This window comes from Macrobrachium rosenbergii, chromosome 16, assembly GCF_040412425.1.
Source record: "Macrobrachium rosenbergii isolate ZJJX-2024 chromosome 16, ASM4041242v1, whole genome shotgun sequence".
NCBI lineage: Eukaryota > Metazoa > Arthropoda > Malacostraca > Decapoda > Palaemonidae > Macrobrachium > Macrobrachium rosenbergii.
Window position 1 is genome coordinate 11,701,512 of NC_089756.1, and position 17,214 is coordinate 11,718,725.

Here is a 17,214-nt window from a genome sequence, read left to right on the forward strand (position 1 = left end):
TTAGTTGAGAGAGTTTTAATAATAATTCAAGATACAATATATTCATATCAGTGACTGGCTTTCTTAGTTACCGAACACTAAAGGAAACGGATAGGATTCTTATTTATCGAGCTTTAGATGAGCATAAGAATAGTTATATTAATTACCTTATAGAATAAGCCAGGTATGAGAAGTTCACAGATTATTTATTTATTTTGCCGGGATGACTGCAGTGCCACTGAGCTGTCTGAAGTTAGGGACTGATAGAATTTTATCCAACATGGGTTTCTAAACAGTGTTTGTCATCTCTGAACAGCCATCACTACCTGGTAAGTGACAACATAATTCACTTAGGTGAATGATGATTAAATAAATTACTTCCAACTGCTTTAGCCATGGTTCTTTAATAACGTTAAGCTGGCGTTAGAATACTATGAATAATTAGTTTAGACAGCGGTGACTGTACGCAGTACAAACAGCATGACAGAGAGGATAGTAAACGTAGCAGCAAGTTAGCAAATAATATTATAGGCAGACACTAAACACGAAAGTTAACGGTCTGGTTGAACAGAGGAAAAAAACTGCCTCATAAAATGGTTAGCATCGCTCAACCAGAGCATCATTTTCGTAGTTAGTTATGTATTTACACTCGTCTTACACTTTGCTTATATGTACATAAGTATGCACACATTAGTGCAATGAAGAGGAAGGCCTGACAGCATTCTTTTTTTTCCTCATGAACTTGAACATAAGAAACGAAACGTTGAAACTGGAAGGGACTGGATGACCTTCAGAAGCAGACGCTGTGTGGGGAAGGTCATTTATTTTTATCCTTTAGTAAACATGGTGGAGGCGGAAGGAGTTTAAAGGATAAGACACCACTGTCTGCGAAGGACGCCCTCACATACATTTTATCAATTGCCAATATATTTGTTGGGGGAATTTGGGGTTATAGGGAAGCTTTAGTGGAATATATTTTTTTAAGCCTACGCCTTCGGGTTCTTTCAACCAGAAGAATAAAAAAAAGAATATAATTGATTTTTGTGATATAGTTCAGTGAGTGTCGTTGACTTCGTTAGCGCTCAATTCCATCCTTCGCATTTAAGTTGAATGTGATGTCTGTCATAATCGAAGATTCTTTCAATTTTAAGGAATTCGTAGAGGAACCGTCGATACTACTAGATTTCATCAACTCCTCAAGTGATAATAGTACAACACTGTAGAACACACACACGAGAGATTAACGATCGTTTTATTATTCATTTCGTCATTTTTATTGCATTTTCGTATCATTCTGACTTAGTTCGGAAGTTGTCTCTTCAAGAAACGAAATGGTTAACCGATAAAATCATTCCATTTTTTTGTGTGCGTATTCAACCACTTTTAACATATAGTCGCTCCATCCGCGCTCTAGAGGTGGTGTTCCTTCGGGCAGGACCTTCGGTCTTTTTTTGTCCAGTCAGAGAACTCCTGATTGTCCATTAGCCTTCTTCTTTTTGACGGGTTTTGATTGGTCAATTGAGATTTGTTTTGGGAAGGTGCTGACCGTATCGAACACCATCACGTAGGTCGTTTTTTTTTTCCTAAAAAAAAAGATGAAGATTCGAGAATCGGTTAGAAAGGCAATTCTCTATTAATGGTCATCCTTCCACCTTAAACTAGAAATGGGAAAAAAAAAATAATAATAATTTATAAACGTTACCTAATGACTGGCTTTGCTAGTGGAATTTTAAGAATGAATTTCTTGATTTTGAATAGACCTTAGACATACATATATTTTTTCTTTTTTGAGTTTGCAGCGTTTTGATTTTGACTCTGTCCTTCCGTTGGAAGCGCAGGTCCCCTCCTCCCCCTCCCTCATATAGCAGAGAAAGAATGTCAAATCCTTGGAATAAGTCGATATAAATCATGTCAATATCTAAATAAGGACTTCTGACACTGACCGTAGATATAGAAAGACTTTCGGAATGATTTCTCCTCCTGTCAATACTAACCTATTATCTGTTAATGGTAGTAGTTTAGGAAAGGCTTCCGCTCTTAACTTGTAGTAGTTGACTTGACTGTAGTAGAGAGTCTCTCGAGAACCTTCTCCTTGAGAGACCCAATGCGCTGACCAAAGCTAAGCTCGCTGCCCGTGTCGCTTTTAGACGGCCTTAGGATGTTTCTTAGCTAAAATTTGTAGTCTTAAAAAGAAATGCTTAAATAATATCAGTAACTATTAATGAATTGTGGTAATGGACTATACAGTACCTTTTTCAATTATGATTTTTTTGTTTTGGCACAGGGATGGGCGCATGGCCAAGATATATCTTAGACTAATACGAATTCCCAGGGCAAAACTAGTCCATTCAACTAGTTACCTTGTTTGTCTCTCAGATATACGCGGTCATTCTAGAGTCAGAATGTACTAGGCCATTTCAAAACGAAAAAAGAAATCCCCGATTTTTAGCCTTTAACCTCCTCTCTAGGAATTACGGTTCCTTAGGTCATTAGGCGATACATAGATGAAGATATACATAGTCACGAGGCCAGTCATTGGCTACGATTCTCATGCTAAATAGTTTCTCGACAATTGTAGGCCTAGTAAGAAGTAGGGATGCGCTGCCCCTCTCTCGTGAGCTTGACCTTCACATCGTCTCTTCGTGAGTCGAACGAAAACCAACAAACAAACGCACGCACATACTCAAAAATGAAGCTGCACTCGGCAACCGAGATGCTGCATTGGTATTGTAGATAACGTTGAGTGACGTTTCATTATCGAACTGCTAATAATTGAGCTTTATCGTTTTCTGCAACTTTCAATGACCAGGATTTAATTAAAAAAAATAATAACGAACAAGTAATCGAGACAAGGGAGGAGTACAATTGAGTGCCAATTCCGTCACTTTTTTAACTATGCAACTGCGATAATTCTTAACTTCCATGAACACTCATTTGTCGTCTAGTCAAGGAAGTGGTTACGGGCCACTTTGTATTATTATCATATTACATAGCATGTCGCTCTGTATTTCTTTTTTGGGTCGTTTCATTTCGTCTTTATCTTGCATCCAGGAGGCGATAAAGCTCCTGAAAAATCAGGGACAGGTTGTGGTAGATTTTATTTTATTTATTTCGATTTTTTTTTTTTAGTTCAGGAATATAGGTGTTCATAGATGAAGAGAAATTCAATTGAAGAGTCAAATCAATAACATTTGGTTTAAGCTAAGGTCATCGAACACATTTTTTAGGTTTAGAGCCTCACTCGAGTTTGCACACTTGATTTGTATTGTCATATGCGTGAATATTATGTAAATAAATCCACTTCAGATATGTTATAGTACGCTGTTTACTATTTGGATAAATATATCTTATATATATATATACTTGTTGAATTGGTGAGTTATGTGAGGTATGCATTTAAAGAGTTGTTATAAAGTAGTCCAGAAGACACAAAAGGTCGAGGGCCTGAGAGTACTAGGGGTGTGTTCGCCTTCCTCGCCTTCAGGATTTTTTTTTTTTTTTTTTTTTTTTGTGGGGGAAAAAATCTGAAGACTTTTGACTTTTCTATCGCGGAGATTTTTATTCTTGCAAGAAAGGTTGCTTAAATTTTCTCTCGCTTTCCTTTGTTTTTATTTTTTTACCAATTTTGTTTTTATTCATTCTTATGAAAAAGACGCATACATTTGCTGAGTCCACTGAAATACCCACTATGCCTTCAGCCCTCCTGAAACCTGAGGTTTTGAGGTTCAGAGGTTGTTGTTGCTTCGGTAAACAACCTCGCCTCGAGTCTGATTTTTTTTCTAATCATTTTTTTTTGACAGGGCTTCGTCTGTTCTGTATAAGAAATTTTTGATCACCAGTCAGGACATACAGAATTAGCTTTTTAGGTACCATATACCCACCCTGGCCTTATTATTTTTTCTCTTTACATCCTTTCCGCGCCTTCAAAATATGCAGGAAAAGAATTTCGTTAAAACTAGATCAATGACTTAAAAAAAAAATCCTGTTTTTTCGTGGATGTGTGTGATGTCTCCACTTCTTTTCATTATGATTATTCTTATTTATTTATTTTTCTTCTAAGGAGTCACCCCCAAAGGCTCCATAGCCTCGATCGAGTTGCAATAATGTGAAAAAATGTTCAGTAATACTTTCAATTAGATCCTAAGCTTGAGAGCTGCAACTGCAATTGCATTCGCAGGCGCACCGACTCTGCTGCACCTCTCTGGGGTTGCAGAATTTGTAGCGTTGTTCGAGAGAGAGAGCCCGTGGCATTTCAAGTGTGTCGTTTTTTGCAGTACCCAAATGATGGAAGCGGTGCTTCATGAACGTGACCGATTTGAAAGTATATTTGCACAAAAGAACTCTTTAAAAAAACACTCTCTCTATATATATATATATTTGGTTTTGGAAAAAAAGGAAAGAAAAAGGGTATTTCCAACTAGTAGTTATATATACTTGGAAATAAAACACATTTTTCCTTTATACATATATATACATATATATATATTTTGCACAAAATAATTATGATGTACTATGTTGAATAACTTCCACTCTTAAGGCATGCATTTCTGTTATTTATCATCATTATGTGTTTCCCCTTCAGTTTACGCATATCATAATTGTAATTTTCTACTTGTAATCTAGGTGTCCGTACTCGGACGTCTATTAAAAAAAAAAAAGAAAAACCATTGGTTTTCAGTACTCTTCCCTGAGGTACACCACGGCCACCCAGCCACACTTCTTCCCCCCCTAAATGGAAAAATGAACCATTATGTAAATCTTCCCTTGATTAAAAGTCCCAATGCATTTGACCATGAAAAATCTTCCTTTTTTGGATGATTCTAATTCACGACACACTGCTCCTAAGACAATGAAATTCAGACATAATATTCTTTCTTTCCTCGTCTTAAGGTGAGTGAGTGGCTTTGATTAGGGAAAAAATTAACAGGACTCCTTGGGGGTAGGCTTCTGCTGGAGAAGTGGTTCCCACAGGGAAGGGTTTGTGCTAGGGATGATGATTTTTTTTTATTTTATATTTTGCTTCTCAGCCCGCCTTATATGATGATAATTCTTAATAACTCCCACGGAGCAATTTATTATCCATTAATATATATATAAAAAAACAAGATGAGAGATAAGAGAGAACATCACTCCTCAACCTGTTCCACCTCTGCTCTCTCCTCCATTCTCACTCTCTGCCTCGCTCCAGCCATATTCTCTCATCAGTCTCTCTCTCACTCTCCTTTTTTTTTCCTTCTTCGCGAAGGGGGAAAGACTCAGAACGAAAATGGCCGAGGCGACTATAAATGAATGAGGAGTGAGCCGAAGGAATTTTGGTCTTCTTTATCTTTTTTTTTTCTTTTTTGCCATCAATACGGGAGCCGTGTTGATGACACGTGATGGTCTCTATTGTTGGGCTGACTGGGATGGCACATTTTTTTTTTTTTTAGAACGAGACAAAACTCGGCGATGTAGAATTATTATTATTATTATTATTATTATTATTATTATTATTATTATTATTATTATTATTATTTTCCACTTTTTTATTTTCATTTGACTTTTGAATATTAAATAATGTGGAATGTATCCTTTTGATTTATTTACTTAATTTATTATTTTTTGCGTGAACCCACTGATGGTGTGTACTGGCTGTGCTCTATAATCCTTGCCATGATGCTGAATGTATCACCATCAGAGATGCGTTTTGATATGTATGCCTAAACATTAAGTGCTACCACCTAAAATGATAATAATAAATACGAGTCATTTAAATGATGTATGTATGTACAATAAATATAATGGTGAACATTTTTAAAATCTTCTATTTCCTTCTAGTTTTCTTGCCAATACTTCATTCTAGAGTGTTTCTAGATAAGACACGCTAAGCATGCATGTGACCAGAGGCATGAGTAAAAAGGTTGACCCAATGTTTTAGACACTTAGCAAACTTTTAGCTTTAGAGAGAAGACTCTTTCGTATCAATAGTGTCTTTCCATGTGTTTCTATCTAGTGAGGCGGTGAATAGGTTGTAGGCGCGTACTAGTTCTTTTCATTACTCTTTCACATTTATTGTTATTAAAAGTAGAAACTTTCCTGGGATTTAACGTAATTTGGTAGAAGTGTTTGCTGTAAACGCCTGGTACTGTATCTCTGAATTGTGTTTACTGAACAGCTCTGTCTGTCTTATTTTTTTTTTTTTTTATAAATTTTTCAAAAATATTTTTTTTGGAAATAATGGTTGATAATGATATGATATCTCTGGATATGTTAGCGTCTAAATCCTTTTATTTCCTCTTCCTCCTGATTTTTCCTCCAACCCCCCCTTTAAAAATCTGCTTTTTTGCCATTTGCTATTATCATTATTGATTATCATAGACGATCCATATTATCAAGGCTGTATCGTAGCAACCCCTCCCTCCCTCCCCCTCCCCTCCCCTTCAAAAAAAGCCCATATATCTATTGTACACAATGTGAAATATTGTAAAGTCAGATCGAAGAAATTTTTTTTTATTTGCTTGCTCTTCCAAGACGATGTGACGTCATTCTATGTGCAGTTTCTAGTCTTGTTTTTTTTATTTGTCCTTTTCTTCATATACATAATGTGACCTGATCAGCGGTTTTCAGCTTTAGGGAGGCAGTTCGTAAGACCGTTTTAGTACTCTCCCCCCCCCTCAAAAAATGGTCTTTAATTGTTGTATTTAGAATATAAAGTTACATAATTCTTATAATGATAATGATACCATTTGTTTCTACTTTATTTTGTGTGTTTCATGTCGATCGAAATGCTTGATTCTGAAGTGATTTTTATTCCGAGAATTACGTTGCATTACTTTTATTACTGTATAGAGTTCAACTTACGATCAGTTTATGGCAACATCACTTAACAAGAGATCGTGTCTATATTTACCAAGTGTACGAATTTCAGAACCTCAGTGTGTCATATGATAGCTCAGGTATTTTTTAGGAAACTAGCTACTCATAATTTTTGAAATTATATTTTTTTCCTATGTATTACAAACCGCTAACAACATTTGTAGATTTTTATAACCACCAAATGTTTAGCCAAGTAGGCAGAGTAGTGTTCTCTATTCTTCCAGGTGTTTTTTTTTTCCTTAGCTGTCTTTTTTGTGTGTGTTCAGTTTTCCTCTGTGTTTTCCAAAACGTTTCTCCATATTTTTTGGGCGACTTCGCAATTTTTTTTTGGCGACTCCTATTTTCAGTAGACGGACGAACGTTCTGATGGCAGACTTTTTTTTTTTTTTTTTTGTACACTACGTCACTTCGTGGTGTAGTTTTTTTGGTCAGCCAGCAGTGAGAGAGTTTGCCAGGTTTAAATCATAGTTTTATCTTACCGATGCCGCAAAAAACACTTAAACCGGAGAATCATTCTAAGGCGAATAACGTAAAAAAAAAAAAAAACTACGTGGCCTAAGTTGACCCTGTGATCTCTTTGGAGCATGGCCTGAGATTGAGATTGCTTTCGCGGTCAATCTCAAGTAGTATTGCCCCTCCCCCACTGCTATATGAATTAGCCAACATCCTCCCCCCCCATACATCATCTAAGGAGACATCCAGTTTTAAAGTGATGGTCAAAAAAAGTTGCGTTCAGTGAAATTGTGCTTAAAAATTGTTGATGCTGACCCCTTGCCAACTGCCAAAGCTGATGACCGCTGACCACGTTTTCTGTGGTTATAGGGCTGACGGCTGCCATTCCGATAAGAAATGAGAATCATGGGCCCGGCAAGCCAATCACGTGTACCTCCAATACGGTTCCCCATATTCGCACCGTCCATGTGTTGGCTCCCGGTAAGACTCTCCTCTCATACATTTGTCATACATTTTGGTTCTTTTTTTTTTTAGCGAATGCTGCATATTGTAACCAGTTTGTATCCCCCAGTTTAAAATTTTTTAAAAAAGTATAAAAGGAATTAAGTTTATATTAACCAGAAGTCTTCGACTGTAGGAGTTGCTGTAGCTTTTAATATTTATTAATAGTTTTTTTGAGCTTTTACCAATGGGACCCCTACTGGGTTTTCATTTCTCTTTCTAATTTTAGTAGTGATATTTTCTTCACAATTCATGGGTACTACCTCACGAATCAGTCATTCATGATAATCAAAATAATAACAATCATAAAAATGAATCATAAAATGAATGGGTCGCCATTTACCATGCCAAAGGTTCATGCACGTAATACCCCCCTTTCCTCCCCACAAAAAAAAAAAAAAATGAAACCAATTTAGATCTTTGTAAGTAGAGCAGTAGACTTTGATTTGGTTGAATTTTCATTTGAACCTTTTATCTTTTGTGTTCTGTTTCTTTCTAGGTAGTGTGTTATTTTTCCTCTTTGAGTATATAAACCGGTATCCGAAATGATTTTATTCCAGTGTGAACTGAACATCTCTTGAAATTCAGTTGTCCACTTTTCTAGTGTTACATTTCCTTTTTTAACTTTGTTGTTGTGTGTTAGTCACTCTGTAGGAAACCTTTTATGATTTTATCTAGGAAACCAGTCCAAAGGGGGTATTATGAATGTCCTGAATAGCGTAAACTATGTATGAAAAAAAGAGAGAAATATACAGTATATAAAAAGATACATATGTATTGAAGAGGAGCTGATCCCCGGATGTAACCCCCTTGTGAAGTAAGTACTGGCGAAGACGGTGCCTTGGTCCAGTGTGTGTGTGCTCTGGCCTGTGACCAAGCTAGATTTAGACAACTTATATCTCAGTATTTTACTTAGATCAAGAGTCTACTACTACTCCTACTACCACTACTACTACTACTACCACTACTACATCTTTAGGTCCACTTAGAAGATGCTCTAGAACGAATGATCTGGGAATAGAGGTAACAGAAGAGAACCTGCTAGAAGTGGAATGAAGAAAAGAAGAAAGAGCTCTGTCTGTCTGTCCCTGTCTCTGTCACTCTCACTCTCTCTCTCCCATAGAGTCCATTCTTCTAGATCATAGACTCTATAGTTTACTTCTACTACAGTTTAGTCTCTATAGGTTATAGAATCTATAGAGGAAGCAGCCACTGTTTGATCAGCATTTATGTCTTACCTGTTTAATGATAACAGTCTAGAAGGATAATATAGTTAGATCACTATTACTACTAATTTAGGTGAATGTAGCCTTAGTCATGATGATGATGATGATGATGATGCTGTCATAATCCTGCGATTGTGAGATAATGATCATAGTGTCTTAGATCACGGAGCAATATTAGATATAATAACTGTGTCTCTCTTAGCCTATACTAACTGTTCTTCTTTCAGGTTCTTAGCGGAAAATCTTTTTAGTCTAGAATTTTTTGACTTTTTCCTTAGCACTTTTTAGAATAATCTCATAGAATGACATTTAGCCTTAGAGCTGTCTATACATTTTTCCCGCTGGCATGATCCTCAGTCTAAAGTGAGGATTAGATATTTTAGAACTCATTTTTTTCTTCCTGGTGATATTATTATAAAATGAAAATACGAAATTCTTTAATGCTTCACTAACAAATACTAACATTTTTTGTCACTAATACCTGTATCGTCTTACTCTTGGGCACAGCAATGGCATTTTATTACACGTTCAGGTTTTACCTGTGAGGAAAAATTTTTTTGCCGAAGAAAGTATACATTGTCAACATGATTTTTATTCTGTCGATAATACACAAGAAAACTCTTTCTGCTCAAGAGTAAAGGTACTCTGATCTTTTCAAATCAATGAGACTATTTTTATTCATTTCCTTCTTTTGTGTGAAGCAAATTTTTCTTTGCATTTTTTGTACTTCATTAACTTCCTCCTTTTCAACCCTTTGGCCCCAATTCCCTTCTTCCTCGAGCCACCACGACCTTGTATGACCTCTCTTGTCTCCCCTCGTGGCCAACAGGTTTCCCAGCGGGGTGTGGCTACTTCCCCTCAGCCACGGGCGCCTCCATCACAGGTGTGTCCCCTCAGACTCCCACGCCCGCCGACGGATTCAAAGCTGCTGCATATTATGACTCCGGAGCCGTAGCCACCCCCACCCTCACCCCTACAGCGCCCATCACACCCACATTGACGGTAAGGAAATGACCCCGAAAACCTTTCATTCCTGCAGCTGCCCATAGCTCAGAGAATACACTGACCTTGTACACTCGAAAACTCTACAAACTCACTCATTCACACGCGTGCTTTCATGTGCGTGCGTGTGCGCACAGATTCGAACAAGGACACACACAGGAACACCACAACCAACTACTGCAAACACTCACATACAAACACACACACACATCCACACCAAAGGTGTTGCTGATGACAATAAGCAGTAGAGGAGGCGGGGGTAGGTAACGCCGTCACCTTAGAGCTTTTGATCAATGTTTTCAGGGAGATGTGACCGAGGATATGTTACATTACCACCTGCAGGCTGAACGCATGGCGGCGGCAGGCACATACTACGACTCCGGTGCCTTGGCTGCGGTCACCATGAGCGGGTCTGCCGGCGACCAAAGGGCACAGCAGTCCATCCAGGTCACCGCCGCCGCACCACCCGCCCCCCACACAAGGGCCGACCACATCAATTCTTCGCCCATGCTCAGGACTACAGGTAAATGCCCAAGATAGACCTTCCGTTGTATAAGATTATTTATGAAAACGTATTCATAGATTTCGTGGTATTTTCAGATTTTAATCGCTGTTTTTGTCTTTTTTACAGAGCAAGAGGATTTTTTTACTTGTTCTTGTAGATATGCATCTATGTTGTGCTCACTAACTGAAATGCTTCCTTTTTCACCAATGTTACTCCCCTAAGTGGGAAAGGGTTGAGTAATGTTGTAGACAGCAGAACTTCCGGTACCTAGTTGCCTTCTTTTACTTGTATCTACTCTGAAAATATAGCCCATAGGGACCACTTTTTCCTATCAAAGCCTGTAAGGGCACATTTACCGTAAGATTTTAGAAAAATGCCCCATCTTTAGAGTGGAAATAACGACACCTTTTCTTCTACACGTTTAAAATAAACAAGATTAAGAAAATTGTAATTAACAATTAGCTTGATGTCTATATAAAATATTTGAAATCCGTATTCAAAATGGGGCACACAAACTGATTGGATGGATGGCGTGGGATACTAAAAATGCTGAAATGGAAATCAAGCGACCATACCGTAAAGTATACAGTATTTCATAAACAATTTACTTAACCTGTTAATAAAGTGAAAGGAGGCTGCTGCTGCCTAAAGTGCAGATATACAAAAATTTGAGCTTTCGAGGTCAGTTCTGTCGTTGGCTGTATGATCTATTGAGAGTAACATTTTTCTTAGTGAATTTTTCTTCTTTAAACCAGGTACCCATTTACGACCATTTATATTTTGTAATCTACTAATAATGATTAATTCTTGCTTACTAATCCATTTTTTTTAGATATTGAAATGGCGAAAGCTTTTCATATTTTTGTAAATAAATTTTGAATTAATCAATGTTAATGTTTTATGCTATTTTATGCCATTTAATAGAGTTTAGATCAGTAGCACTGAATTAAAGACAGTATACGTATTTTTCTTGCTTTTATTGTAAAGTTGCTGGGAGATATTTTTGTAAATTGCTATATTTTTTGTAAAAGTGCTAGTTATTTCTTCATAAGCTTGAGAAAGTAGTTTGGTATCAATAGTAAAGTAGTTTTTGAATGAGAAAGTAATTTTGAAATTACCTATGAAATGCCTGATTTAGAGTAACCCTTGCCAGTTTTTGATAACTGTATTTGTTTATTGTTGAATTTTTGATACGGTTACAGATAGTGGTTATTTTCTCAATAAAATGTCGTTTAAATAGAATTTCTCAGTTTGACGTTCATCGAGCGGTGGTGAGTATCCCTTGGTGTTTCCTTACTCTTCCATTTATTGAATTCATTAAGTTGACAAAGTCCCTTTCTTGGTTTAATATCTAACGTTCTGAGGCAACATTCTCTCTCTCTCTCTCTCTCTCTCTCTCTCTCTCTCTCTCTCTCTCTCTCTCTCTCTCTCTCTCTCTATGAATAAATCTCTCTATGTATACATGTCTCTTTCTCTCTATGAATAATTTTCTGTCTGTCTGTCTGTCTGTCTGCCTCTCTCTCTCTCTCTCTCTCTCTCTCTGTTTACATGTATTTCTCTTTATGAATAATTCTCTCTCTCTCTCTCTCTCTCTCTCTCTCTCTCTCTCTCTCTCTCTCTCTCTCTCTCATCCCGCTGACAAAAAAAGTACAAGTATTAAGGATCAAATTCAAACTGGTATCAATACAGTCTTGGGAGTGAAATCGCGTTGTATGTTCTGTTACATATCGGAATAAAATGGACAGCTGTATCTCCAATTACGGTGCCGCGACATTTTCTTTTACGAAATATATAGTATTTACTACGAAGGCAAAGGCATTAGAGTTCGTTATTGTTTCAGATTTTGGCCATTTAATTGTCGAAGCTCTGATTCTCTTTGAGGCTGCGAGGGACCAAATCATTTATGTTATTGTTTTGTCGTCGAATGCAACAAATTAATGGAAACTACTCCTGGCTAGGAAGAGAGGGTTGTGATGACTATATGTTCTCCTGTGTGTTTGTATGTGAGAGAGAGAGAGAGAGAGAGAGAGAGAGAGAGAGAGAGAGAGAGAGAGAGAGAGAGAGAGTCAAATGAAGTATTTTGAACCTTCAACTAGATTATGAATAAGTTAACAAAAGCATCGTGCTCGAGTTTTCGTCATAAATATACGCGAAAAGCGAGAGAGAGAGAGAGAGAGAGAGAGAGAGAGAGAGAGAGAGAGCGAGCTTCTAGTAGCTGGGCAAAATGTTATATGGAAGGGCTTTTAATATTGCGGAATGCGATGAATTTATCACAACTGAGGAAGTGCAATTAAAACCGGGGTTTATTATTTCTGCCGAAGAAATTCAAGAATGTTTGTAGCTGATCGATTTAATTTATTGGGGGCTGACTTCGCCCTAACCGCCATCGCAAAGCTGATCTGGCTTCGTCCGTTATCTTTTAATTAAATTGGATCGTATGATTAAGTTCCTAGTCATCTGGTCGTTAGGTAATTATGTCCCCCAAATCACTCCCCCCCCCAACTATTTTGTCTGAAAGTGGATTTTAAATTTTCAAAAGTTGCGGCTCTCGGGATTGTTGATAGACTGAGTTTGTTTGCGACGGGAAAGTAATAGCTTTAGGAATTTATCTTTTTTTTAATATTTACTTAAATTTATATTTATACTGGAATATTCCGTCTAGCTATTTGGTCTCAAGCGAGTCAAGTTGGATACTTTTACGTCACGGACGGAATAACTTGATGTTTCGAAGGTTTTGGTGTTTATAGAATGACGCTCTGGAGGTTAAGCTGGGCAAAATGATAACCCATAATCTTTGTCTAAGTAAGCCAGTAGTCAATGAATTTGCTCCAGGCAAGTCGGTAGTCCCCGAATTTGTTCCAGGCAAGTCGGTAGTCTTGGAATTTGTTCCAGGCAAGTCGGTAGGCTTGGAATTTGTTCCAGGCAAGTCGGTAGTCTTGGAATTTGTTCCAGACAAGTCGGTAGTCTTGGGATTTGTTCTAGGCAAGTCGGTAGGCTTGGAATTTGTTCCAGGCAAGTCGATAGTCTTGGAATTTGTTCCAGACAAGTCGGTAATCTTAGAATTTGTTCCAGGCAAGTCAGTTATCTTGGAATTTGTTCCAGGCAAGTCGGTAGTCTTGGAATTTGCTCCAGGTAAGTCGGTAGTCTTGGAATTTGTTTCAGGTAAGTCGGTATTCTTGGAATTTGTTCTAGGCAAGTCGGTATTCTTGGAATTTGTTCTAGGCAAGTCGGTAGTCTTGGAATTTGTTCTAGGCAAGTCGGCAGTGTTGGAATTTGTTCCAGGCAAGTCTGTAGTCTTTGGAATTTGTTCCAGGCAAGTCGGTAGTCTTGGAATTTGTTTCAGCTAAGTCGGTAGTCTTGGAATTTTTTTCAGCTAAGTCGGTAGTCTTAGAATTTGTTCCAGGCAAGTCAGCAGTGTTGGAATTTGTTCCAGGCAAGTCTGTAGTCTTTGGAATTTGTTCCAGGCAAGTACTGTAGGTAGTCTTGGAATTTGTTCCAGGCAAGTTGGTAGTCTTTGGAATTTGTTCCAGGCAAGTCGGTAGGTAGTCTTTGGAATTTGTTCCAGGCAATTCGGTAGTCTTGGAATTTGTTCCAGGCGCTTTGGTAGTCAAGGATCTTTCACTAAGTATGTTTAATTAAGGAATTTGGTGTTCTTGGGTTTTGCTGTTGTCAATATGGGGTTTTTGGGATTTCTCTCTCTCTCTCTCTCTCTCTTTCTCTCTCATGACAGAAGGCAGGATCTACTGGTAACCCATCCCATTTCAATGATGTTTTACCCTTCTCTCTGTGGGACTTGGAAGAATCTTTCATAATCACTTTTAATATTTGTAGGCCTCAGCGTGGCATAAGGCTCAGTTATTCAAATTCCCTGCTAACGGTTAAGAAAAAAAAACCACGTTTTGAATATCTATTGCATTGCGGAAACCGGAGCTTCGTTAGTTTTATGATTACCATTTTCAGCAGAATGCAATTTCCTGCAAAAGGTTTCGATATAAGTATCTGCCTTACATATACTGATGCTGGTATGGGTATCATAATCAATTTGGGTATCACTCTATCATAATAATATTGTACAAACTCATTAACCTTAGTAAACAGACAACAAATACGTGCAAAAACGATCTTCCGTTCAAATCTAATTAGGTCTGAGGAAAAAGTATGCTTTACAGCCTATTCTCATTTCTTGCAGGTAAAATTATTCATACCAATAAAAAAATAAAAAAAAAACATTTTATTACCTTTCACCGCAGTCAAAACAATACAGTGTCATTATTGGCGGCAGTCCAAATAAATACCCAGACTGAACTAGTAATTGCAAATGAAGTCTTGATTTTAAACAAAGAATTTTGGCATTTATGGTTAAACATTTAATTTTATAGAATGTTGGCTTTGTCAGCTTATACATTTTTATCATTAGCAGTTGAAACGCATCCGAACTTCATTTTAACCCGTAAGAAATCTTCACAAGACTGTTCGCAAGTCCATTTATAAGTAACTATAACTCGCGGGACCCTCATAAACAGATCTGCTCAGGGAAATAATAATGTTTGATGGTGTAATATAAACTGAATCGATGAGAAATTATTTTTTGTCAACTTTTTAAATTTTATCAGCTACGTGAGGAATTATACTCATTTCTTTTTAGCAAACCATTTTGCCGTAAAACTTGTATACTGAATGTTATTGTTTAGTGGTGATTCCCAGCCATGATTTTCGGTACGATGTTTATTGTGTTGAGAAATATTTATTATTCTCAAGAAATTCATTTCACTTGACTGGTTTGTGAATATAAGTGACTTACTGAGTCGAACCTGTATAGAGAACCCCAGATGTAAATGCAATGACGGAAGGATGTAAATGATGAAGTTTCTTACCAATATCGTATCTAGCGGTTTCCGTGTCAGGGTGGTGAAATGACTACTCATTCCAGTACTTGCAGCGTTTAATCGATTAATTTGTTCCTTGATGGAAGAAAGCTTCTCGTAGACATAGCTGTAATAGCATTTATTTTATTTGCAGGTTTCATTCAACTAAAGTTGAATATCCTCATATTCGATCGGGGAACTTAGCGTTTCGTATGCATGGTAAAAAAAAAAAGGAATAAACTTGAATGCAGTATTGACTGTGGCCGCTTTGGCTTTGGTGAAAATGGAAGCGTAACACGACTGCTTTCACAATATTAAATCGTTACGTTATGCCAATGAAATATCGAAGCCACTTTTGCTTAGTTTCAGGGCCCATTAAGACTGCTTAGCCGTGCAGAGTCTAGTGTGTACAGAGTTGTTTATCTGTTAGTATCTGCTTTTCAAAATGGACAGTAAATGATGGACGAGATGAGAATAATCAGTAGTAATTACAGTCTTAAGTTTAATTAATTAATGGGATAAATTTATCCTACTAATATAATTACGATGGTAATGCTTGCATGCTTGTGTAAGTACACACTCATTATAATTGCTACTCTTTTTCCAGCTACTTTCTTTAAGCTTCGTTTCCTTTCCTTTCCACGTTATTCTGTACGTCAATATACCAATTTACTTCCAGGTGGCATTTGTCGATACCTCTCAAGAGTAACAAGTTTGTCAGAATAAAAAAAAAAAGAAAAAGAAGAAACGGAAACCGTGGTTACCCAACAGGAAGGACAGCCAGGAGCGGAGGCAAACCAGCGAGCCAAATTTCTACCTCTTACCTCTTAACCGCGTTTAAGAAAGAGAAGGTTGGAGGAGGGAGGGGTTTGATAGTGGAAAGGGGGTGGGGGAGGAGGAGGAGGATGGCGATGTATATGTATCCGAGCATATAGCTCAGTCCTGTGAATCGCTACCCGACAGACGACATGGATTGGGCGGCAATAAAATAATTTCTCGCCGATTTATCGATGCCATCCAATTCACTAACATCTATTGGTTGGCTCAGTTCTATTCGGGGGTCCCTGCTAGATGGTACTCCAGATCTCCGCTCGCCAGGTTCGGAATTAAAAGGATGTAGGGAGTGGGGTAAATGGGGATCATGGAATTGGAGGTTGGGACGGGGAGGAAGAGGAGGCAGGGGTGTTTACGGTGAGAAGGATATTCTCCTCAGGAGGTGACGGAAGCATATGAGGGCTTTCGTTTCCACGTACTAGGAAAGAATTGCTGTCAGCAAAGTCTTATAGAGATTTAGATTTTATCCGAACGTCGTTAGTCTTCTTGACCGTTATTAGATTTTTTCCAATTCTTTGTCAGCATTTCATATGGAACAAATAATTATATTTTATTTTCTTTTCAATGTGCATATTCTTATAGAACAAGATACCTTTTGACTGATCCGGCTGACAAGCCTCCACATAATTTACAAAATCTTGAGTCCTTAAAAATTTTAAAATGCAATGATGATAAATTCATAATTCAAAAAAACTCGATCAGATCTTAATTTAGAGCTTTGGAACATAGCGTTATAAGGCGAAACTTCAATATTTGAATATTTTAGGGTCAACATCTAGATCACCACCTGAAATTTTGTCACAGCTGTACCTTAAAGGTAATGGCCAGTACAACAGTAGCGAACGAGCTCTGATGACAGGATATAAAATAAGGATGCAGGACTTTCAATTGAGTAAGCAGAAACTGATAAACATCAGTAGTCCAAAAAATGTGTAAAGGAGTAATCTGTATCGTATAGTATTCGTATGCGATTTCTTAAACGAAATAGGTAACA

At 37.5% G+C, this 17,214-nt stretch overlaps 1 protein-coding gene across 4 annotated transcripts in view; it reads left to right on the forward strand.

Annotated features, from left to right (window-relative positions):
• Window positions 1-17,214, forward strand: part of Rbp6 (RNA-binding protein 6) — a 1,287,678-nt gene that overhangs the window by 1,264,477 nt on the left and 5,987 nt on the right. For 2 of the 4 annotated variants that reach the window (XM_067118389.1, XM_067118390.1), the window contains 3 exons: window positions 7,657-7,767; window positions 9,844-10,016; window positions 10,320-10,539. In XM_067118389.1, the coding sequence (XP_066974490.1) occupies window positions 7,657-7,767; window positions 9,844-10,016; window positions 10,320-10,539 (504 nt within the window). The remainder of the gene's footprint in view (window positions 1-7,656; window positions 7,768-9,843; window positions 10,017-10,319; window positions 10,540-17,214) is intronic. The other 2 variants (XM_067118392.1, XM_067118391.1) reach the window with 1 other exon arrangement.